The 24,688-nt window shown below is 40.6% G+C and overlaps 1 protein-coding gene across 15 annotated transcripts in view; it reads left to right on the top strand.

Annotated features, from left to right (window-relative positions):
- The first annotated feature begins 9,016 nt into the window (after positions 1–9,016).
- The window catches only part of AFDN (afadin, adherens junction formation factor), a 116,186-nt gene continuing 100,514 nt past the window's right edge, over positions 9,017–24,688 (top strand). For all 15 annotated transcript variants that reach the window (XR_008429890.1, XM_053938115.1, XM_053938111.1 and 12 more), the window contains exon 1: positions 9,017–9,407. Coding sequence is in view for 14 of the 15 variants with exons in the window: in XM_053938115.1 (XP_053794090.1) it covers positions 9,294–9,407 (114 nt within the window). In the remaining variant the exon portion in view is untranslated. The remainder of the gene's footprint in view (positions 9,408–24,688) is intronic.

Raw genomic sequence — 24,688 nt, 5'->3', positions numbered from 1 at the left:
CTCCTTTCTGAAAAGTCAAGATTTGCTTGCAAGGGCAGTGAACAACCTTAGTGCTTACTTCCAAGCTAGAAAAAGTGTGTTATGGTGAGAGAGAAGGTTGTCTGTTTAGCTTGTTAAAAAGAAGATAAACTGATGTCTCTTTAAACCAGCAGGTAAGATATGAGTGTCTTAAAAGAAAGAAAATAGAATGTACCAAAGGGCTATTCAACAAAACGGAGAAGCGTGACAAGTACTAGTGCCTGGAAGCTGGATTTGGGCACATTGGCTACAACACATCTCTCAGCAGCAAGGATGATTAATGGCTGGAACAAACCCCACGAGGTTCTTTATACTCTGTCTCTTACCATCTTGAGTTCAAACTGTTATGAAAGATGGGACTTCACCAAATGTAAGTCACTGAATTGCTCTAAAGACCAGCTGAAATAAATTCTACAGCTTGCATTAAACAAACCAGTACAAATCTGCTGCTCATTCTTCCTCATACAGATGAGTTTTTCCATTGCTCCCTCTTCACAGTGGCACTTGTCCATGCCTGCAGCGGAGCATTTTATATAATGCCTCCTTAGCAGATGAAGCTTACTTAGTTCATTGTAAATCAAAAGTTATAGTGAGAAGGAGCTGTAATCTTTTTATACTGCCTTCTCACAAGACAATGTCAGATTAAGGTAAATAACTGCATGGAAATCCAATATAGGCTTGGGACTTCAAAACACCCTTGCTCACACCGAACTGCCCATGTCTTGGGATGATGACACTGTCCTAGCTGTAAAATGCTGCTAGCAGCATACCCTTGCAGCACAGAGGTCTACAAGACCGGCCCCTTGGCTCAGCATCGTGCTCAGTGAGGTTTGCAGAGCTCCCTGCTGCCACAGCATCCTTGCTGGCAACAGGCAAAGTGGCCAATGCACCCCCTGGGAACACATGGCAGTGAGCACAGCATCACAGCATTGATGGGCCCAGAGCAGCTGGTCCCTGTGCCCCGGGGCAGGGCTGAGCAGGCAGAGCCCCTGGAAAGGAAAACCCACAGTCTGGAAGCATGCTCCAGCTTCAGAGCACTGCCTCCAGATACTGGTGATTTGTCACACTAAGCAGTTTACATCCATCTGCCATAACCATGCCAGGTGAAGCAATTTTGCAGAGCCTTTCTGTTGAATTCCCATATTCAGATAGGTGCTGTTTGGAGGCAAAGGACACATTTTTCAAGCCTCGTGGTCTAAATTTGTAAATGAAAACTCGAAGGTGCCTTTGATGACGGATTTTATGACATTTTGGAAAACAGGTCATTAATCTAGGTGCCTATTTCTGTACATGTGTTTCTAACTTTAGTCAGAAAGCAAGAAAGTACTATTTTCCCATTTTGAAATGTAGAAGTAATGTAATTCAGGAGATCCTTCACTTACAGAGCTGTACTCCTCCATAATTTTTGTCAACAGTCATTTTGAATTTTTGATTTCTCATTTGATTGGCCTGCAGGGTTGCATCTGAATTAACTTCCTTGGGATATATGCCTTGGCAACGGTACTTTCTTTGTGTCTGATCTGCTTCAAACTGCTTATGGTTTTTGGTTTTCTTTTTTGTCTGGTAACTTCTAAATGCACTTTTACAATGTGAAAACAATGTAGGGACAAATTTTGCACTTAGAAAAACTGCATGTGTGAAAGTTTGTCTGGGAGGTGTTGACCCTGAAGGTGCTTACAAGGTAGAGTATGCTGTATTTAGGATTTGCTTAAGCAAATAAATTGGACGGTGTCTTGCTGGATAACATTAAGTAAGGACATTACACATTTCTTAACTGACCTATGAGGGTCACTAACAGCAAGATGTAGCTGCTGTTGTGTCAGCCTCACTGTACTGGCCAGGAGATGGTCTGATTTTTCCATTCCCTGGTACTGTACAAAATTGCACTCATGGGAGAGAGAGCCAAAGATAAAAAATGCTGATGATTATTGTACCAGGTAAGTACCACTTGCTTTCCAGCAAGCTTTAATATTAATCACATGGTGATGCAACCTTCCCCTGCTGTTTTGAGCTCTGCTAACTGCTAACTGCTACATGTGCACAAAAATTGGTCCCTGCCTCAAATCAATATGCAAATCCCAGCACATACTGAAACACAGTAACATATAAAGGAATATAATGACCAATGAGAGAGGGGAAAGATGTGGAACAGAGGGTAAAAATGTGAGGATTGTGGCTACCATAGCAAACACAGGTCACACCACAGCAAGTGCATTATTCATATGCCAGTACTTGACAAGCTTCACAACTGTAGTGAATTTAGAAATGTCTGAAGGAAGTACCTTTGTGATTTTGGCTGGGTGTCTTCTCACAATAAAGGAATAGCATGGGATAAAGGTGAGGGTGTCTGACTGAGAAGAAAAAAGCAATAAAAGAAAGCACAACCTGGTATTAAAGGTTGATCTCACAGAGAAGAGTTAAGGCTCCATTATTTCAAAGTGTAATTATCAAGTATTCCTGTGCTGGCAGATGCAGTATTGGGCACAGATGTCACAGAGAGCTGTCCAGGAGGTGAAACAAAAAAGAATTTCACCTGGATAAGTTTAGCTACCTGAAAAGGACACGCTTTAAAATGTAGCCCAGGTAGCTCTATTTCTGCAATGTAAATCTATTTCCTAATATGCCCCCATGGCTATTTCCTTCTTTATCCAGTTGGGCAGGGCTGAGCAGTGACACCTGTAAATTGAAACCCAGGTCCTTCATTGAGTTTGAGACATTTAGTTTTACACAGATGGAGACAATGATCTGCAAGTAAATGAGATGACCAATACAGTTGTGCCATACCTGATAGAAAAACAGCATAATTGGCTAAAGCAATGCAGGGCTTGGAGGTGCAGCCTATGCCAAAATCAACAGACTAAAGCTCTGAGGAAGATGGGGGATAGCAGAATTACCCTTAGAGGAGGATTCATCTCACTTCTCTGTAGCCTTCTAAAATTATGGTTTATTCCTGTCACCAGATATGTGTCAGTTGCTGCCTGCATTACCTATAGAGGGGTCTATACTTACCCTCTTGTTGTAAGTTCCAGACAATTCAGTTTAGCTAATATAAATCCCACTCCAGGTTTCCCTGGTGCTTTTTGTTACTTTTCATTTGTACATACAAACTCCACTTCTATTCCATACTTGTTCAGAATGAAGGCCTCAAAAATGCAGAAGCGTTACTATGGAAAACTTGTAGAGGGGAAGATTAACCTCTTTCTTTTTTCATTTCACAGGTTTATATTAATGTTTTCACTTAGAAGCTTTCTGAAGTATTTGTTTTAAGGCTGAAGGTCTCCACATACAGAACTCACGCATATTGAGTTAAAAGAACTGCAATTGCTGGACCAAAGAAATGAATATCCATTACATTTTCAGCTCACTGGATATTTCTACATGAAAATCCTTTTGGTGCTTTTGGACTTGCTCTAAAAAAGTGAAATAAAAACAAAAAAGCCAAGAGCATGATGCTGACCCAGTTTGCTTCCAACCCAAACTTTCCTAACAAAAACTGCTCAGATGTGGCCAAATGACTTCTGCTAATAAGTGAAATGTACATAGGAGTTATAGTCATAGTGTGAGTGTGAAGGAAGATTAAAATTAATGCTCATTTAATTTTCTACACAATGTATGCTTTGAAAGGTGTTATTTTTTCAGTGAAGTAATTACAGGGTGGAGCGAATGTGAGGCCAATGGCAGGAGGTTAATTACATGACCAAACACCCACTACATCTTGCTCAAAGAACCCTGAAATGATTACACATTGTTGTAACAAATAGCCTAGTCTGGACTGCTGGTTGGAGGGCTACACTCAGCTTAAAAGAAATGCGTAACTTCTACCTAAGAATCTTTACTATTTTAAAAAATAATGCTGTATAACACAGAGAGACTAGCTAAATTTCTGGAGACAGGAGATGTCAGTTTATTTACACAGTCCACTTGGGAATTTTACATAGACTCTATTTCTTATGGCCAGCCAATTTCTCATCTTTTTTTCACAACACAGCAGTTGGCAAGAAAATACTTTAAACTAGAGATCTGTAATTAAAAATAAAAACTAGAGATCTGTAATTAAAAATAAAAACTATCAGAAAGCTTTTTTCATACCTGCAGCAGCTCTGAACTTTGCTTTAACTGATTTCATTTTAGATTATATTGGAAAAGGCCAGGAGATATAATCTGATAATCTAATGTGTATACCAGTCACTAAATTTCTCCTCTATACTTCTGCTTTGAAAAAAAACACTCCCTGGATGTAAAGAGTTTTCAAGAAAAACATTCAGTATTTATCTGAAAATGAATCTAGCAGGTATTGCAGTATTAGGATAACACTGAGTGGTAACCTCTTACTAGGACCCACCTCTCTTCCCGTGTGCTTCTGATTTCCAGGAGCTGTTCACCTCAGGACAAACACACATCTTGCTGATGCAGTAAACCTGAATGCCTATGTGCTACAGCATACTCAGACTCTCATCCACCTTGCTGAACATGAATCACAGCACAGTTCAGCAAAGACAGGACAACAGCTGTCTCTGCTCTGAACCTACAAACACAGGTATCCCTGAGCACCCCATCCAGCAGAGGACCCTGCCTTGAAGCCAGATGCACAAGAAGAGCTCCCAGGCTCTTTCTCTACTGCTAAATGGTCCCCTGAGCCATTTCAGCATCCAGATAAACTCCTTTATGCCCAACTATCTGTCAGTTAAATGGTTAGCTAAGTCTGGCTGTGAAATGGTTAACTCACAGCCAGACTCCTGGGCATGGACTAGGAAAGAGCATGTGCCATCGACCTCTCCAGCAGGCAATTTGCATGCAGCCACTCTATTTTAGAGCTAAAACAATTTTAAACTATGGAGATGGTCAAGCTAGGTCAGCTGGCTGTAGGGTAGAGAAAGGTCTTTACATTGCCTATTTCATTAGTACAAATATAACTCTAGATGTTTTGATCCAGGAAGTATTTACTAGTAAATTATTTTGAAAGATGTATACATTCTAAAAATGAAGCATCTTCCTTAAGGGAAGTTTCTTTACAGTTTTCATCCATACAGAAACCAAAAAGTAAGATATATTTATTAAGATAGCTGCCATTTTATACAGTTCTGTGTTTCCCCCTGCCCAAAACTAGAGCGAGGATAATTGAACTGAAAAACCTAAAGATTTCCAAAACCCAATTACATAACTTGCCACACTTCCTCTGTTTTCCCTTCTTACTTGTATTTCAAAGAGGTCAAGGTTATTAAATATAGGCTTCTGCCTTAATACACTAAGAAAAGCAGGAACTAAGCTCATAGTAAAGGTTTTTCGTGTAACATGAATTTGCTCACATAGCCTGTGTATACTACATTTACCAATTTGGGTATGAAATTGATACTTTGAGGTATACAGTGTCTGCAATTCTTCTAGGTAAGATAATGGAGCATTAAAAAACTTCTTTTCTCTCCCTGATTTATGTGTGCTTATATTGTCCAAAGCTGCAATCCTTATCCTGGAAAAGTTATTTTCCTCAGTGGGTGTGTCATCTATGTAGAGACTGCAGTTTGATGACCAAGGTTCTAACATAAGGTTTTGCACTGCATTATGCCAAATTACAGCTCTGGTACCTCTGCTTTCAAAACACATGCAGACTTGGGAAGGCATGACAAGGGTTACTTCAATAATTTTGGTCTTACATATGAATTTATAACTTTCAGTAGTGTGCTGACTTACACAGCGTAGCACTATACATCAGATGCATGCAACCTTGGAAAATTAATGCTGCATTCTGGCAACCATATGGGCAGCTGGCGAGCAGCCAGGAGACCAGCAGAGCATGACACTACCTTCATGCAAACCTTCCCTATGTAGGAGAACTGTTTGCATGGACTGCACTAGCCCAGAAGCAGAAGTAAAGGGATCCTGTACATGGTTGTTGCTCAAAACCATCAGATCCCACAGGGACCAGCATATGCCAATGTGATTAATGACAGGAGCTGCACAGACAGCAGACAGACCCTTGTGGCAGGTAATCACATGGGCACTTGTGACTTTGTGATGTCCAGGGAATTAAGAGGATTGCAAAGCCCTCCTTGTATATCTATGTTTCTTCTTTATGGTTCTCTCTTCTAGTTGGTGCTCTCACCTGTGACAAAATTTAGCTTGCAAGCTCTACAGGGAAGGGCATTTATCTTAGTTGTTCTGTAAAATGCATATTATATATTGAGTGCTGAACAAACAATCAGAATAATGGCTTACAGTAGCTTAGTTATCTTTAGCACCTTGAAAAGGAACACTGTTCAGCAAGAAAAGAAATTTTTAAAAAATACCATCACTTGCAAGGAAAGCAGTTTTTGTTTCCCATTCTTTTGCTTTACTTACTCTATTATTTCTTATCAAGTGTGTGATCTTCTAAGGACTTAAATTTAACTCTGCCACCAGCTTCAGTGGGAATACCTGCAGGAATGATAGCCTGAATTGGAAACTCCTCAAATAGGATTGTCTTCTCACTGTGTAAATGATAAAAATCTCACAAAGAATAGAGAGGAAAATTTAATTTAATGGTTTCAAGTAACTTTATGCATTATCTTAAATGGAAGATGCCTTGATGATAGTCAAACACACAATCCTGTTTATAATACATTTTATACATATAATGCTTTCCATTCATAAATATCTCTTTTTTTTTATTATTACAATTGTTCACAGGAATCATGTCACTCTTCAGGCTTTACAGCAGCTGTTTTACTTCTCATTGCAATTGCCCTATGAAAAAAAAATAGGGACTGCAAATAAAACAGCACATATTTTCTACAGAAAACTAGCTGGTACAGTGTAATTTAATGCTTTAGTTCCCTGCACACTTGCTTTTCCAAGGAAATCAGGGCTTATGTTTTATCTTCTGCAGTATAGTCTCTATATGCTGGTCCTGCTGGTTCACTCAGACATCTAAATTTTTGTCTACACTAGTATTTTCCTTAAATCAAACCAGCAACACTAAATCAATTATTTTCAGTAGCCAGTTTTCCCAGAGCAACCATGTCTTTTCCCCAGGAAAACCAATTTTATCTATGTAGCTTGTAACAGCAAAATGTCCATCTATGCACACTCTGTACTTAAGTCTCCTTTCTAATCCTGAAGCAATACAGCCAGTTTCTCACCCTGTGAATTGAACCAATCCACTTCACCAATATGCAGACAGAAACAAGCATACAAACCAGCACAACATTCTGCAAATGTCATCTGTGAGAGAGCACGGAGATATCTGCCTTGGGTGGTGTGCTATCACATCACAGATGCGATACTTGGTTTATGGGAGGCATTACAAAACATCAAATGCTATCTGGTAGCACACTCTGGATTTGGGAAAAAAAATTCAGGCTGTTTTCCCCCTTCCTTTTATGTAAGAAGGGTTATGTCTGATTTTTCCTTTTCTCTACACTTTATGTCTAAAAGGAATACGGTATAGCTTTAGTATGATGGCACTACAAGAACTTGAGGTTTTGTGTGTCTCCCTCAACTCCCGCTAAGTTCTCCAAGGGCTCAGACCAGCTTTCAACATCTTCCAAAGTCTGGGACCCAAGAAATAGAATCCCTTACACCCTCGGATATGGCACAGTTACATATGTAGGGCAGAAGTATAACTGACCTTCACCTGTAAAACCAGAACTTCTGGTAGTTATACAGGTGCTGAACTACTGGATAAAAACAATAATTTAATTGCTTAATGTAGACAAGGCCTCTGAGGAATCTGCCAAATCAAAACTTCATCAGCAAAACTCACTCCTCTGAACTCCCTCAGCAAAGAGGAACTTGAAATACTTTGCAAGGTATGCTAAAAGGAAACAGTATTTCCCCCTTTTTAACCACTCGAAGAAACCAAAAAAGATACACACTTGGACAACCGAGTTCAAACAGGATTGTTCAAGTACTAAGTTTCAGAGGATGCCCAAAGCACAACAAATATGACCGCTGAACTATCACGATGCATTACTTCTGCGGGTTAAGAAACAAAGCCAAACCCCCAGAGCTGGACTGAATTCCAACGTCTACACAATGGGCGATGCCTCTTCGGGCCAACTGACACGTTTTGTGAGAAACCACAGAAAAACGACGTGTCTAAAATCCATTAAAACGTATCTGATGCTTTAACTTCTTATCAGGTTTATCTCAAGCTGTGGAAATTTCTGTCAATACAGCCTTTTTAGACAATTCCTTTCACGCGGCGCTCCCAAGGCACTCCATAACCATTATCAAACGCAGCAGCGACCGGAGCAGCAGTGGGAGCGTCGCTCCCCTGGCCGTGCCGGGAGACGCCGAGGCACCGCGGCGACCCGAGGGCCCCGGGGCGAAGGGGCGGCCTTAACCTGGAGCCACCCCCCGGGCCGTGCGCCCTGACCTCCGCCGGCGGGCAGGGAGGGTTGGGCAGCGGCGACGTTCCGCCCGCCTTAGCGCGGGGAAGCGACGGCGGGGCCGCGCCGGGATCCGCCCGCAGGGTCTTTGTTCCCGCGGCCGCGGCGGCTCTTTGTTGGTGCCGCGGCCCGACCGCGGGCCCCGCCGCTAAGGCGGCGCCCGGGGCTCCCGCCGCTTCTCCCGCGGGGCCTCCTGCCGGCGTCGCGCTCCCCGCCGGGCCGCGCTCACCCCGCCGCTGCGTGTCCCCGGCCGCCGGGCGGGGACTGCCGCTGCACCTGGCCGCGCCTCGCCCCGCCCCGGCCACCGCCGGATCCCGACCGCCTCCCGACGCCGGCGGGAGCAGGGCAGCGAGAGGGGAAGGCGGCACGCGGAGGGCACTCTCCGGAGGCGCGCGCCGCCGGGAGGCGACGGCCGCCGGGAGCGCGCGCAGGCGCGCACACGCCCGGGAAGGGGAGGAGGAGGGCGGGCGGCCGGGCGGGGGCGCGCACGGCCGGTGTGTGAAGGAGAAAGCGAGGGGAGGGCGATCCCGGGGCGGAGAAAGGCGGCGGCGGTGGCTTCGCTCGGCTCAGGGCAGGCGAGCGGCCACAGGCGCTGCCGAGCCGGGAGATACGGCGGGCGCTGCCGACTCGGGGCATCCTTCCTCTTCCTCCCCGCCCCCTGCCCGCCCTTCCCCCTTCTCTTTTTCTCCTTCTCCACTGTCCGCCGAGGCCGATCGCTGTCGGCGGCACAATCCCGGGGCGTTTCCGCGGCGCCCGAGCCGGCAGTGGCCGCAGGGAGAGCCGGTCCCTCCCCTGCTCGGCCGGGACTGAGGGACCCCCCGCTCCGTCCGGGGCTCGGCTGAGAGGGCCTGGCCCCGGCCCCGGCTCCGGCTCGGCTCCTCGGCGGCAGCGGCGGCGGGCTCGGCGAGGATGTCGGGCGGCGGCGGCGGCAGCCGGGAGGAGGAGCGGCGCAAACTCGCCGACATCATCAACCACTGGAACGCGAACCGGCTGGACCTGTTCGAGATCAGCGACCCCACCGAGGTGAGCGACCCCGGCGAGGGCCTCCTGCCCGGCCGGCCCGGTGAGACGCCGCGCCCGGGCCAGGCCGCGCCCCGCGGCAGCCGGGCTTCCGCGCCGCCCCCCGCCCCGGCCGGAGGCTCGGACCCCGGCTCTCCTGCGCTGGCCGCGGCCGGGGCTCCGCTCCTCGGTGGGCAGAGAGGGCCCCTCGCCGTGCCCGGGTGAAGACAGGTTGCAGCGGCCGGGGAGAGGAAGGGAGCGCAGGGCCGGAGCCGTCCCCTCCTCCCTCTGTTCCCTCCCGCAGGCACATGCCGGCCTGACCCTGCGGGACAGGCGGCTCCAAGGCAGGGGAGAAACCCGCTGGGAGATGGAGGTGGCGAAAGGGAGCGGGCAAGGGCGAGAATGCAGGAGCTGCCCCCGTCCCGAGCCCGACACCGGGTATCTCCGTGGGCTTTTTTTTTTTTTTGTCTGTCTGTGACTTTCACAGTACATACAGGCGGCTGGTGGAGGAGGATTGAGAATCTCGGTGCTGAGCGCTTTTTTTGTTGCTAGCTTGTTTGTTTCTTTAAATATTCGTCTTTATCCAGAAGGCGCCTCTTAAAAAGCAACCTGCCGCTTATAGTCCGGCGGTTCTCCGGGTTGCTGGTGCAATCCCCGGACTGGCTTTCCCAGGGCGTGACGGACGGAGCGCCTTGGCTCTGCGAGCCTGCAGGCTGCCAGCCCGCCGCCTAAAGTAAATACCAGGAGCAGGTTCGTAGACCCGAGTTCACATGTTGTACTGGAAAAACACAGCGGGTAATATCTGCCTAATGAAGTGGGTGTTTCTGATGGCCTAGAGAGGCTGGGTTTTGTCCTTTTTTAAAAAAAAATAAAAATGTAATAGTCAAACCACACCCTCCCGCTGCCCCTTGTCATGTTCCCTTTGGCTGGTTCGTGCTGCGCGTCTGGTTTGAAAGCGGCGAGGGGGGGGTAGGGGGAGGGCTGGGGACGCAGGTTACAGCCCTGTTTGTGTGTGACAGCGGGCTCCCTGCTTAGAGGGTGGAGGCTGATCATGTGCGTGTTCCCGGGGAAAAGGAGGAAATTCACACTTGCTCTTGGCCTGGCCCTGGTTGTTTATTAACAGAAGCCTCTGAGAAATCACGTTGGCTTGGTCTTGGAGCTGGCTCCTGTTCTGCACCCAGGTACGGACTGCTAGCAGAGCCACGAAAAAGTGTTGAAAGAAATTCTAAGATTAGGAGCTACGACACCTTCGGGTATTTTCAGTTCTGCTCATCGCAGACAGTTTCTTGAACACAAAGATGACAGTTTTCTCTTATCATTCCCTACATCTTCCAAGATTTATCGTAATTAGAGTTCCTTGATTGCATTGCTTAGGTTTTAACAATGTCATTGTTGGTTGACAGTTACTGTTTCAAAAAAGTGGGCTGAAGCCAGTGTCAAGAAGCTTTCATGATTGTGTTTGAGAACATAGCACTGTCTTTTTCGGAATTGCAGGTTGATTGCTGACTGCCTGTGGCTGAACTTTCTTTTTTATTGATGTGTTTGTCCATTCCAAGTGCATCCTAGCTCCAGTCTCTCTCCTTTGTGTTTACGGCAGACTGTGTTTCTGTGGTTTTGTTAGTAAGTAGTTTAACAAATCATACTTTCTTTAGGTCAGCCATGCATATTTATTGTCATAGTTAACTAGAGTTTGCACAAAAGTCACCAGCTTCATTATAGTTATTATTGAAAGAAAAAATAATTTTACTTGCATTCACTCTACACTTCTGCAGTTAAGGCTCTGAACCTGTATAGGAGCATACTCACCACTGTCAGTGATGATATTTCAGTTGAACTACTGAATGTAAAAAATGAAGTGCATGCATAATATCCTTGAATGTATGAGCTCTTTAGCCTACTAGTTCTAAAAGCATTTGATAAGACTGCAGGTGCATTTACATCAAACTGGCAGCAGGTAACAGTTTTATAGATAAAGTATATTTTCCTTCCAGCTAATTACACTTACGAATGTTCGCATTTATTTTCACTCTTACCCTGACACAAATTTGGCGATATTTTCAACATAGAAGATGGTGTGATTCACATTTGTACTGTTTATCAGCTTAAATGAAAACCCTTTTACTAGATTCCTTGAGAACTGGAAATCCTCTGTTGTTGCCCTGTTTTTCCAGGCTCAGCTTGATCATAAGGCATATCTTGCTTTTTGTAGAGACTGCAGCAAATGTTGCATCTGTGTAGATGCAGTAACTTGGATATGACTTTTGGCTGTGTGTGTCTGAGCTGAGTCAAACTGAATCATTTTAAACTGTCCAGACATAGTTGTTAACCTGCTGGGTTAACTTTGTAGCCCGAACTGTAGACTGTCATCCAGGAGCTGCTGGTTGGATGTATCAGTAGAGTTGGTTGGTGCCTTGTAGTGATTCTTCAGGCATTCCCTCAGTGAAAGTAACCTGGTTTAAGTGACTTGTCTTGTAACTTTCCTATGTAAGAGAGTTTCCTATGTAAGGATTTTCCAGAGGGGGTAATCACAGCCTTAATAGTGGGGTTCAGAGAGATTTATATTTCTGGTAAAGCAAAGGAAAAGTGAAATCTAATGTAAATTGACTAGGGTTCTGAGAGTATAGATTATGCAGTGACAGTGGAAGGAATTCACATGTGACTGACTGATATACCTTGGTATTGGTTTGAATGGTCTAATTCTTTGGTGAGATAGTTGTTCCAACTCCATTAGATCCTCTTCGCTTTACTGAAGTGTGTAAAATGTGACTTTGTTTTGAAGGTTGGGCGGTATTTTGAAAGTAGTTCAAATGTGTGGGACTTTTTTCAGAGAAGTGGTTCATGAAATTAATCTGTTTGAATTCCTGTTAATATTTTATTGAGTAGACTAGTCCTAAAGGATTAGAGATCTTGTTTACTTGCCTCTTGTGAGACTTCAGGAGCAAATTGTTAAGGTATGTAAGACATTGAGGGGCAAAAGCCTTGGATAGGGCGTTTTGAGTTCTGTTACTAACTTTTTCTTAACTTCTCTTTGACTCTAATAGTTAACTAAGTCATTCAGAGCTGCTTTACCCCAGCAAAACAAAAATGAAAACTTTCTGTTGCGTGCTCGAAGTTGAGTATTCCTCTCTCTGTATCACGTGGAAAGCTGAAAGACTTCTTGGGAGTGGGGATTTCATATCTTCACTAGCTTTCACTGCAATATTTTGTGGACTCATGCTTGAGAGCAAAGTGTTAATTTTTAAATTTATTAGATATTTACCTATTTGAACCATTGTTGCTGTTCTGAGAAATCCATTAATTTGCATTATTTTACTCTGAAATTTTAAAGTTCTTTTTATTCAAAAAGTAGCTCAGAGAAGCTCTGTGGCTTGAGAAATTTATAATTGAACAAAACCAAAACTCTGCATCTACTAGCAGAAGTTTAAATGACAGTGTTTCAGGAGTGCTGCTAGGTGCAGACCTTTGCTAAAGATGTCTGTAATACTGGTCATTATTTAAACTTGATTAAGCTTTACTGTCTCTACTTTGTGGGGCAGCTACTCACTTTGGCAAGTCTGAGAAACATACTGGACTGTTTGGGGGAAGGTGGGATGAATCATGGTTGTTTTTTTTTTTTGTAGATAAATTAACAGATTCAAAATGAAGCAGAATGTTAACCCTTTTCTTCAGTTGTTTCCCCTTGCCCGTGTTCCAAGTATTACCAAGTATTGTGGATACTTTTTCCTTTTTTTTTTTTTTTTAATTCTTTTTGGTCAGGCATAGAAACACAGTAAAGACACTTTGAAAAGACTTTTTGCAGTAGAAGATAAAATGATGGTTTGATCTTGATTTAAGTCTTGGGCGCTTACAGCACCCAAAGTTTTCAAAAAGGAGTAAGTTCAGATGAATGATTTTGTAATAAGTACATAGAGTTTTTGTGGGAACTTGTAGATAGGAAATGATTTGCATTTATACAGTTCAGCTTTTTTAACCTTCTCCTTTAATAAAAGTGCTAACTGGTTGTTGTAGAGTTGATTGTTACATAAAATAACTGCACATGGATGTTCTGGGTGAGAGGAAGGAATGGAGGGGTACTGTAGACTATGCATTTATCACTGTTGGAATGCATCTAATAAGATGCCATATCTGAACTAGGTGTTACAATTATTGTTGATGACAAAATAAGGTTTCATCTTTAACGTATGCTTTCATAGCTGTTATATGAGAAGAAGAGAAGTGTTGTGTTTTTTCTAAGCATGGTTTGTGGTCTAGGAATGTGAATTGCGTTTAATTCTTTTGAGGCAGACACTTAGAACAAGTGGGATTTTTTTATAACAATTGCCCAAGGGCTGGGGGATTATTGTCAGAAACATTGATCTGTTGTAGTTTTGTTTTCTGATGGAGAATGTTTTTTTCAGACTAATACACCTCTGTGTTAGCAAAAGTAGAAAGGTCTAATCAAAAAGCTTAGACAAATAACATGTTTTGCATTAAAGAATAACTCCTGAGAGTTTGACTTTTAAATGGCCATCATAAAAAAAAAAGGAATTTCAGAAGTTTTCATGGCTATTTGATTATTTTTTGTATGAAAAAACTAACTTAGTTGTAGCAACAAGGTATTAGAAATAACCTTTCAGAATGTGGGTGGGGCTTTTTTTTTCCGGGTTGCTTAGTTTTGTTTTTTTTTTTTTTTTTGATATTGACTTTCCATGTGTTGAGTTATGTATGTTTGGTCTATTCAGTATGTTTATATTGTTTTCTTTGGCTTTAAATACAAGTAAGCAATCTATTAACAGAAAATATTGCACAGTGCACTGTATGGGAGGATATTTTAGGACTGATGGAATTTTTGTCTTCTGAACTTTTTGGGTTCAGATCTCTTTCTGGTTCATTAAGTGTCACAGGGAAGACTGGTATACGACATAAGCTTACAGCCTTTTAATGGTAGTTATGCCAGTTTGTTATTTAAATGTAGTTAAAGCAATAAGAAAGGGGAAGTTTTAGGTTTTAACCTCCCTGCTATTTATCTGCATGGTTGCTCACCCACAAAAAGATCTCACCCTTTTAAAAATCTGGCTCTGAGGCTTTTTAAAGATCTGTTTTTAAAATGGATACTCTGTTGTGTTATGGGTGATACTAGTAGTGGAAATGCAAGTCTGGAGCTAAGGAAACACCATCTAAAAGGTAGAAATACTTGTGCCATCTCCACTAGTTGGATTCTACCACTTTCAGTAGTTTAAGCAAGTGCAACTCTTCATACTGTATAGACCTCAAGAAGCTGGTAATATAGCTGAAAATACTGTCTTTTTAAGATTGCCAAACCTATGGTATGGAAAGTAAAGTCTCTTTGCAACAAATGTTTAAGCTAATATTTAGTCAGTCTGGAAGGGTGATTGGAATCCTGAGGATTGATGTCTGTGCTTTTTAGTGAACACAATGTTTTTGAAGTAATTGGTACCACTAAGCAGGCACAGTTCAAGAGGAGATAAAAACACTGAGGCATTAGTTAGAGGTTCTGGGTTTCTAATTGCACTTTACTGAGTCTGTTGAGCTCTAGTTCTGCATTAAAATGATTGGAGAAAAGAAGTCAGGGATGCAGGCCTGCTCATGTGCGTCAGAAGGAGTATTCAGAGACCAGTTTTCCTTTAACTGAGTCAAAGTGAATAGTCATTACAAATGAAGTCTTAGTGCTCTTTAGAGAGTCCCAATTATAAGTTTGAATTAAGGTATTGACCGCAGTCTACAGACATCATAAGTAATGAAAATAATTCTAGGAAGAAGTTTTTGGCTGTGCTTTTAATATTCCTTATGTAAGTTATTTCTATGGCTAGTGGCTAATTAGTTCCATACAATTCAGACATACTGGCTTTAAGAATTCCCTCCTGATGTGTGAATCTGTTCCCCGCCTAAAATGCCATTGACAAGCATTACTTTTCAGCTGAAAAACCTCCAGTCCTCTAGATGCATAAGGGATTTGCTTTGTTTGTGCAAGTTTGTTTTTTTCTGTCAAAACCATTTATCTTTCAGAGAGGTAAACCAAGATGAATGGAACATACTTTCATGATTTTTGAGGAAAACCTATCTTTGTAATTAATGAAATTCTGCTCTATGTCTAGATGCTTTTGTCATCTAAAGTGGGTAGGAAAAGCTAAAACTTAACTGCAAGGTGATAAAAGTTGAAATGAACTGGTGTTTGTGGGAAGGCTGTAGATGTAAGAAACTACTCTGAGTTTGTGTCAGTATCTGTTGGAGTAGTTGCTTTGTTATAAATGAAGGGAAATAAATGGTAGCTCTGCAAAATTCAGAACATACATAAAGAAAATAACTCCCTGTTTTGACCAGGGGTTCTGATGAAGGTAGAATTGAGAATCCCAGTGTGAATTAGTAAACTAAATGTTGTGATGAATTTAAGAGAAGTCTAATTTAGCAGATAATACAGATACATAATGGAGTGTCTGCTCTGTCTTTCAAAGTGAACCTCATGCTAATGGAAGCCTCTTCTGAAGTCTATTGAGTAAAGCACTATTTAGGTAATTGTTGATTTTTCAAGATTTTTGGCTAGGAAGAATATTTACATGTAAAATAGATATTGAACGGCGCTCATTTCATCTTGTGAAAAGGGTAAAGCCTGTTAATTTCTGCTGCTAAGACTGTTAGGTGGGTAAACCAGAGAGGTAATTGATAGTTGTTCTGTATGCATGAATGACTTGGCTCATAATTGTTAAATTTACACAGAGATTCCCCTTTCCCCTCAGGTCTTTAATTGCAAGTAAAAATTACTCCTTTTCTGTAATCGTCCCTGACTGGAAGATTGATAATATTAAGATGAAAACTTGAGTCAATAGATATAAAACTCTGTAGTAGTTCAGTAGCAGTCACGTGATCTTCCTCGACTGTATTGTGCCTCATGAGCTTTTGCATAATGAAGATGTATAATGTTGAAACATAACTTTTTTCAGCATAGGGATAAGTTTTCCATGTGGTTGGTTGCCTTCAGTCATTGAATTGCAATTCTGCCTTTTGCTGCTGTCAAGTTTGGTTCTCTAGTAAGACTAAAAAAATCTGCTTTGACATGAAGTCCACAGTTAATTGTTTTTTTCAGCCATCACCTGTTTTTCTCATACCTTCTTATTATGTATGACTTTAAAGTTTTCTTGTGTTAGGTACATGTAACTTGCTAAAACCATTTTGTGTAATGCTTTAGGATAATGGTCATCTTCTGTTACAGGCGTTGCCCTCAAGGTTATCAATTGATTGTTATAATTAATTACATTTTTTAGATCTGCCGCCTTCGTGTGCTCCCCTGTAAGTTAGACAACTCCTCTTCAGATCATCTTCTAGTGCAGATATTCTTACTAGGGACCCATTCCTCTGATTCCTGCTCATTGTTGTCTCCTATGAAGATACCCTCTGTCTAGATATTGCTTGCTTCACTTCTCTATGCATTGTGTGGAACAGGGCTCTTTATTGCCCTGGTCTGTCTTGCAGAATTTTGTTGTAGATTACTCATTACTCTTTAAAGTTTGAATCCTGTAAGAACTGGAAAACGTCCTAGGACTAGGGTTGTCATTTAGAAGATCAGTATAGGGAGTTAGTTTTAAGTGCAAATTTGCACTTAAATGTAAACTTTACTTGGTTACATGAATTTTAATTTGTGTTTGAATTTCATCATATTAATAGAAGAGTCTGTAAGAGTTTGATTGTACTGATGAAATTGTGTACAGTTCTGTAAGTTTGTTCATGTCACCTCTTCCAGTGAAGAGCAGAAACTACACATCATTAGTTTTGAAAGTTTTAAGCTTTTATTAAGTGGTGCTTGGTATATCTTAATAATAATAATAAATTGATTTCTAATTTTACTTATGTATTACAATAGTATAAAATAGATTTAACTTTAGAAAAATAAGAGTTACTATAGTGTTTCTATTCAAGGACATTAGAAAACCAGCTGGTTTGTTACGGAACTGGAAATTGAGTGTGTGTTTGGCTATGACTCCTAATGCCAGGTCAACTCTTGGGTAAATATTTTGGAATGGTTTTATGCACTACAGTACTAGTTGCTATAGAGTGATGGCAGAATGAAACAATAGCTGCAGGGTGGGGTTTTTTATTTGGTCAGTGTTTTTCTTACTACTTTGATAATTTGCACTCTCTTAACTAGAACTCAGAAATATGAAAGTTCTCACAAAAACTCACTACCTAGTGATAGGTGATAGTTTCCTGATGACATGGTTTAAGGCTTCCTCGTGGTGAATCGTGTCCCAGGGCATGGCTCAATATCTCTGTAGTAAGAGCACCTTTTATAGTGTGAAAAAGTGAAAAAGAATGATTTGTCTGGCAACAGTATTTATTTGGTCGACAAAGTATGTTGCTCAGAGCAGTATCTGTGAGCTAAGATTTCAGTGCATAGACTTTTCAAGCATTCCATGATGTGTTTAGTAGAGCTTTCTCTTTGTTAAATTACTTGATTTGTCAGTCCACACTCCTCTAATTTCTTAGATGCAAGATACACAATTTGATGTCAGTATCATGCTTTTACATATATTTACATTTTGCTTTTGCATATGTTGTACTGCTTACAAAACCCAGTGGAAGATCAGAATCTCACTTCTTAATGAAAATTAGGGGCTGTTGGATAGCCTATGGTTGGGCAAGAGTTCAAAGGACAAAGAAACCCTGCCCCAATTCCTAAAACAAGAAAAGGTCTCATTCTGTTTGTCCTCCAGAAGGTGCTCCACTTTGAGCAGCTTGAAATTGAAAAGGTCTCTTTAAACATTTTGTTATTGTTCTCAATTTTAGGAAAAACAATTATGCCATGTTCTTAATGTACAAAACATTGGCACAATGCTGTCTGTGTCCTCCTGGTTGGGAAAATGTCTATGTGGAAACAAAATTGAACCATGTTGTGTTTTAGAAAGCTTTGCATTGCTAAAATGGTTTTCATAATATCATTTCTTTTATGTTGAGAAATCTGGTTTGCATTCACCTTCTGTGTACAGTTTGATAATATTTTCTGCGTTCGGATTATATCCAAGCATTGCATACTTCTTGTAGAATGCTGCGTGTTTTATTGGGAAACATGTAAGTTGTTTCCACTTAAAGTGATAGCCTTACTGAACATGGCTGCTACTTACTTTCAGGGTAGCCAGAATGAAAGTTTTAAGACTTTTTCAATACTCACCGTACGTATTCTGGCTGTTGAAAGATTAGAATAGTGTCTTTTCATATCTGGAAAAGGAAAATAATCTGAAAATGGTGATGGAAAGACAGTGTTTACTAATGAAACCATTGCTCAATCCTGCTAATTGATTTTGATGGATTTGCCTGTTAGGTCTAGAGTTTGCTATATAGTGAAGAAGGTCAAAACTGGAATTACTTAAAATTACTGCGTTTTGTGATCTAGTTCTTTAGCTTTTTGAAGCCTTAAAAAAAAATAAAAGGCCAAACGACTGTTTCCTTCTTTAAAAATCAGTGAAATGCTCTAGCAAGGCCCTTCTTTGTTTTGTGTGAGATGTATTGTAATACTTTTGATAAAGTCTCCAGCAATACTGAAACTGTATCTAGTATTTCATGAGAGTTGTTCTTGTTGCCATAGCACAGCAAAGACTATTTCAATAAATTCACTTGTTATGCCTATAGCAAACTGTTTTCAGATAGATAAGGATTGATATGTAGACTGGGGTGGGGAGGGGGGGAATGGAGAACAATGAAGTAATTTTATGCACTGACTACTGGTACATTCACCAAAGCCATCTACCAGCATGCAAAGACCTAACCAGCCCAAAGTGATGACATTATTGTAGTTCTGGAAAGTTTTCAATATATGAGCAGAGTTTGTAGTCTGTCTCAGGTGTTCTATCCACTTAATAGGAAAAAAAGAAAAGTGAAAGAAGAGAGGATTTGGCTCTCTCCTGGAGCCTTTGTCAGGATTTACAGTAAAACATAGCTTTTGACTAAAGGTGACCTATAAAGTAGGATCTCTGATGAAATTGGAGTGTTCAAATTTTACAGTGTTCAAAATTCTGGTAGAATTTTCCAAAGCAATAATCAACAGTATCTCCTAACATTCTGATACTGGCTCAGTATCTTGAGTAGTAGATGTTCTGAAGGAGTTACTAATTCTTACTGTTGTAAGTAAATTGTTTGTGGTCTGCTACAAGCTCCAGAATACTTTTGTTTCACGATTTGCTTTCTCACCTGCATTAAGTTTAAGCTTGAACTCAAAAAATTGGTACATCAAATTTTTGATAGATAAGACAAATTTGAAAACTTTGCCTTCTCAAAGTAGTCTTCCTTCATTTTGAGTGATAAAGTGTCAAGTGGCAGCACAAAAATTGGTAGCATTGTACCAATGTGAGACAGTCACATACTGAAGCTCAAGTGTTGTATAATGTTCTGATACTGATGGTTTGTAAAAACTTTTGAAATTCAGCACTTACTTAAATGCCTGTCTTACCTTCAGTGTTCCACATTTGTCTCCAGGTCTTTGAACATTCTTGTGTGTATGGACGCTCATAAATATCCATGTATATAATTATAAATGTACTGATATAGCTCTCTCAGTAAACCTACCTGTGTTGAGACCTTTTCTCCCTCATTTCCTCCCACACGCACTCTGCACCAAAACTCTCACATCCACAACATTAAACCAGACACTCCAATCTTCTGCTTTCAGGGAAAAATGCTAATTACAGCAGTCTTCAAATGTGTTCATCCTGCTGCACTGGCTTCAGAGACCAGCCTTATGATTATCTGCCTCTGTCAGAAGTTTCCCGTGAGGTTACAGATCAGCCATTAAGTCCTGTACATCTGCCATGTGGACTTTGTAGTTTGGAGTGGCCTTGCAGTTGGACCTGTTTATAACCAGCTAGTCTGTGTGCTGCTGGTGGCTGTGACACATGGGTTTTCTTCTAAGGGAGTGCTTTTTAGCTTGCTATACTGTGATAACCATAGATAGTTTTCCCTTATTTTGGAGAGGATTCCTTTTAATAGGCTTTTGGCCTGTGTCATCTCTTCTGGGTATCTGCTAGGTAGAGACAAACTGAATTTCCTGGATTAACCTTATACTGAATTCCTTAGCTGCTGAGAAGGAAACCTTGCATCAAGGGGAAAAATTCCTTCCTAACCACCTCAGAGGTAATAAGGATGGTACTCAGGGCATGTAGAGCTTAATTTATCCAGATCCTGAGGATGAGTAGGGTGTTTCTTTATGTTGGAAAAGGGTCAGGACAATTTCTCTGATCCTTGATACACATGCCTTTTTCCTTGTGTCAGCTGTCTCCTTCTATAGCAATATCATTATGTTATCAGTAGTAGGAGAAACCTGCAAGTAACCAACATATTTCTGATACATCATGAAGTGAAATGTTGAATAGCAGTGTTCTTTGTCGTGGCTGATGGATGAGTGAGTAATCTGAAGCTATTTCCACCTCAGCAAGTGTAAAAGAGGATGAACACTTTCACAGGTACACACACACTGTGTTCTGCAGCCACTTCTTCACCCACCTCTCAGCTCTTCTGAGGCACAGAAAGGAAGTGGGCAGTCTTGACCCTCTTCCTGCCATCACTGCCATCATGTGATTGCTGTCATGGGGTTCTGTCTTCTGCCACGCAGAACTGTATATCTTTGATTCACTTCCAGCTCTGTGGTGTTGATGATACTGACTTCAGCAGCAACCACAAGTACGTGGTAGCAGTTAAATTTGTATGCTGCTTTTTACTATGGCTTTCAGAAGCTTCGGCCAGCCCATTCTCTGCCTTATTCTCCACCCCCAATGTCCATCTGACTTAAACATCATTAAATGTTGACAACATTTTAAAATTGGTGTTTAGTTTATTTCAAAATTATTTTTCTATATTTACATACATGAAATCTAGGTAAAATGAAAAAAAAAAACCTTAAACAAGTTTAGGTTTTGCTAAAGCTTACTGCATTTGTTTTTCAGAAAAGCTGCTTACTTGCTGTATGCAAGGGGACTTTTCTCTTTAGTTACTGAGCTTTCCTGTTTGTATATGCCATTACAAAATAATGTGGTAGTCTGACTTTACCTTGCATTGACTATCTGTATAAACCAGTTTTATAAGTAGAACATTTATGACACATTTTGTTCATGCAATGAGCAATTTTAAGTCTAATTCTTGAAAGTGGGCAATGGTTGTTCAGGTATGTTTGGAACTGAGCTATATTACTTGATTTGATTTTTTTTTTTCCCTTAAGAGTGTTTCTCCAAGTTGTTGCTATTAGCAAAATTGAGAGCTGGGACTAGATGATCTTTAAGGTCCCTTGCAACTCAAGCCATTCAGTGATTCTAAGATGATATTTATTTAGATCATGCTTCTCTTGTACTGTACTCTTGTACTTCTCTTGAGTAGCTGTATGATCTTCATAAACTGTCTTGGTGTGTATAAAAGACACCTAACCTTCTTACTTAAAATGTTTCCAGGACAGTAGGATGGGAAAAGTGATGCAGATACATGAAGTAATGGGTTGAAAACTGTTGTAAATGTAGTTACTACAGAGGCAGAAAGAGAAGCCAGATTTTTATAGATGTATGCAATTCTCTAGGTTATCCTAATTTGAGATTTCACCTTATAAAACATAGGGGGAAGGGAGTTAATCACGCTTAGAGTGTCATCTACCAGCACCATCTCTGGTTTAAATCTTACGTGAGTTCTATGGTATAGCAAAGATTGCCCCTTTTCTCTATTGGGGAGCTGCCTGCAGTAGGAAGAGTGTTATGTATCTTTGTAGAAAACTTGAATTATTTTCATATTTGGGATTTTGTTTGTTTCAGAAATACTTCTGTGTCAAATGTACATGAGACTGCCTCACTTCAGTAAATAAGTAACTTTAGTTCCAAATATGAGGAATCAAACTGCCAAGGAGGTGGAATGGACCTTAAGAATCACCTGGTTAGAGCCCTGCCTGCCAGGTGGGGACACCTCCAACTAGACCAGGTTGCTCAAGGGTTTATCCAGTCTGGCCTTGAACACTGCCAGGGTCAGGGCATCAACAACCTCCCTTGGAAACCTGTTCCAGTGTCTCACCACCCCTACAATAAAGAAGTTCTTCCTAATATCTAATCTTTCCCCTCGTTTCAGTTTTTGTACCCATTACTCCTTGTCCTGTCATTGGAGTTCCTGTCAGATTCCTTTTCTAGCTTGCCTGTAGGCCCGCTTCAGATATTGGAAGGCTGCTTGACATTTCCACACAGCCTTCTCTTAAGGCTGAAGAATCCAGGCTGAACAGCTGTAGCTTTTTCCCCAATAATTTCCTTTTTCCACATGTGGAACTTTCTGGTATTCTAACATCTTGGAAGCTGTTAATTAAAGCAAGCATATATATTTTAAGATTTTTGAAGTGCATACTGAATACAAAGAATTTCAAAATCCCCAAATGCTTTGCAATAATAATTTAAAAAATGAAATCTATTGGAATGAGTTACTCTAAGTACCTAATCATAAGGAAAGTTTGTGTCTCACTGTGGAGAGTAATAAAAAATGCCCAGAACAAATAATATGGTGTTAACTAGGACTATATAAAATGTGCTTGGGTTTGGGTTTTTGTTTCATTTTTTTATTTCTATACAAATAAAATATATTTGTAGGAATAAGTCTGGAAAAGTTTACTGTCCTCAGTAGTAGAGAAACATACCTACTGTACTCAGCAGACATACTACACTAGGAGACATTATTGGTTGTTAATTAAAAGGAAAAGAAGCTAGAGGCTCCTTAGATTTGTAAATTCTTTTCCACTTCTACATGCTGCTATCTTTGCTTCCTGACAATTTTTGGTTTGGGTCATCTTCTCATAGTCTTGTGTCATGCTCCCTTCACTAATGAGAGGATAAGACCTCATTGGTATAACTTTTCAGCTGTGTTAATTCTGATCATTTGCTGCAGAGACTTTGGCTAATATCAGGAGCTAGTTAAAGCCTAAATTGCTTCACTGTGAGTCAGAGTATACTTGAAATCTCGTACAGTAGTATCACTTATGTCTTCATTAACTATGTTTTAATATCTGAGTAAGCCAAACCAAGTTACTGAATGCTTTTGTAATCTGAGCCTGTTTAAACTCCAAATAGTCCTGTTCACGGTTAATCATCTGGGTTAATGTTTGCATTGTAACTTGTCCTTGCTCTGTGTGCCACTCAACTGACAGTCCCTTGATAAGGGTAAAATTAAGGGTATTTGATAGAATTGTGTTTTAGAGCAAGAAAATGTCTGAAAGTAAGCAACCATTTAATTAATTTTCTGATAGTTTCTTGCAATGTAGAGATGACAGATGAAAGGTGGGAATTTAAGTGAAGTTAACTAAACACACAAATCATGTCACTGGCTGCAAAACTAACTACTGGGCAGAAGTGCAGAACTTGGTTAAAAGTGAGAGTTCATGCACAGTACACTGGCAAACACATTCTTCTGGCAACTCCTGATTAACAGAGCTGTAGAGACCAGTTTTGTTAACCAGTGTTATATGATAAAACCAGTAATTTGTTCTCTTCTAGAAGAAATCTGTAGAATAGAGCTGGAAGCACTTTTTAAAACATACTTCTTTGGTAACCAAATGCACTATTTGAAGGTGAAATGAGCATTTTTATGAGTAGCCTCCCCTGAGCAGAGTTACTTTCCTGCTTGGGAAATACTTCTCACTTTCTTATTCTATATTTTAAAAGTGTATAATAATAGTATTCTGTGCAAGTAAAAAAGGTATATTTTTTGTATATTTGAGGCATATTACAAAAAACCTCAGCTGCAAGTATAAAATGGCAGTATAAAATTTACTTCAATATATTGAAAGAATTAGATTGTATTTTCAAAATAAAAAGCATTTCAAGCATTTTTTTTCATAAAGCTGAAGTATATTCCAGAGGATTGGAATTTAAATAGTGAACAAATCTTACTTAAGGAAAAAAAAAAAATTCATTGCTTTAATAAAAATGCATCTGATCTGGGCTTGATTATTGTCAAAATCTGCTCCTTGAGATGACTTTTTTCTTGAAACAAGCATGAAAATTTTCAGAGCTTATTTTTATAAACCTTACTGATGATGAAGAGGGGGTAACATGTCTAAGTTCACTAGTTCTTGATCATGGCTTAAAAATGAAGAGATACTGGAACTACCATTTCTGACTTTGATGTTGCAAATGAATCCATCTAAGTTTTAGTATGGATCGGTCCAAAGAGAGCAGCTTACAAAATGGACACCTATATCCTTACAGAGGATATATGTATGCTTTCTCTTAATTCTCTCTTCTTATTTCAGACGTTCAGAAGAACATATGAGGAATTTGGCTTTGGGGAAAAGATGTTGTATTTGCTTGCAT

The sequence above is a fragment of the Vidua chalybeata genome, chromosome 3 (genome assembly GCF_026979565.1).
Source record: "Vidua chalybeata isolate OUT-0048 chromosome 3, bVidCha1 merged haplotype, whole genome shotgun sequence".
NCBI lineage: Eukaryota > Metazoa > Chordata > Aves > Passeriformes > Viduidae > Vidua > Vidua chalybeata.
The sequence above is the reverse complement of the archived record's forward strand: the minus strand, read 5'-3'. Positions and strand labels throughout refer to the sequence as shown.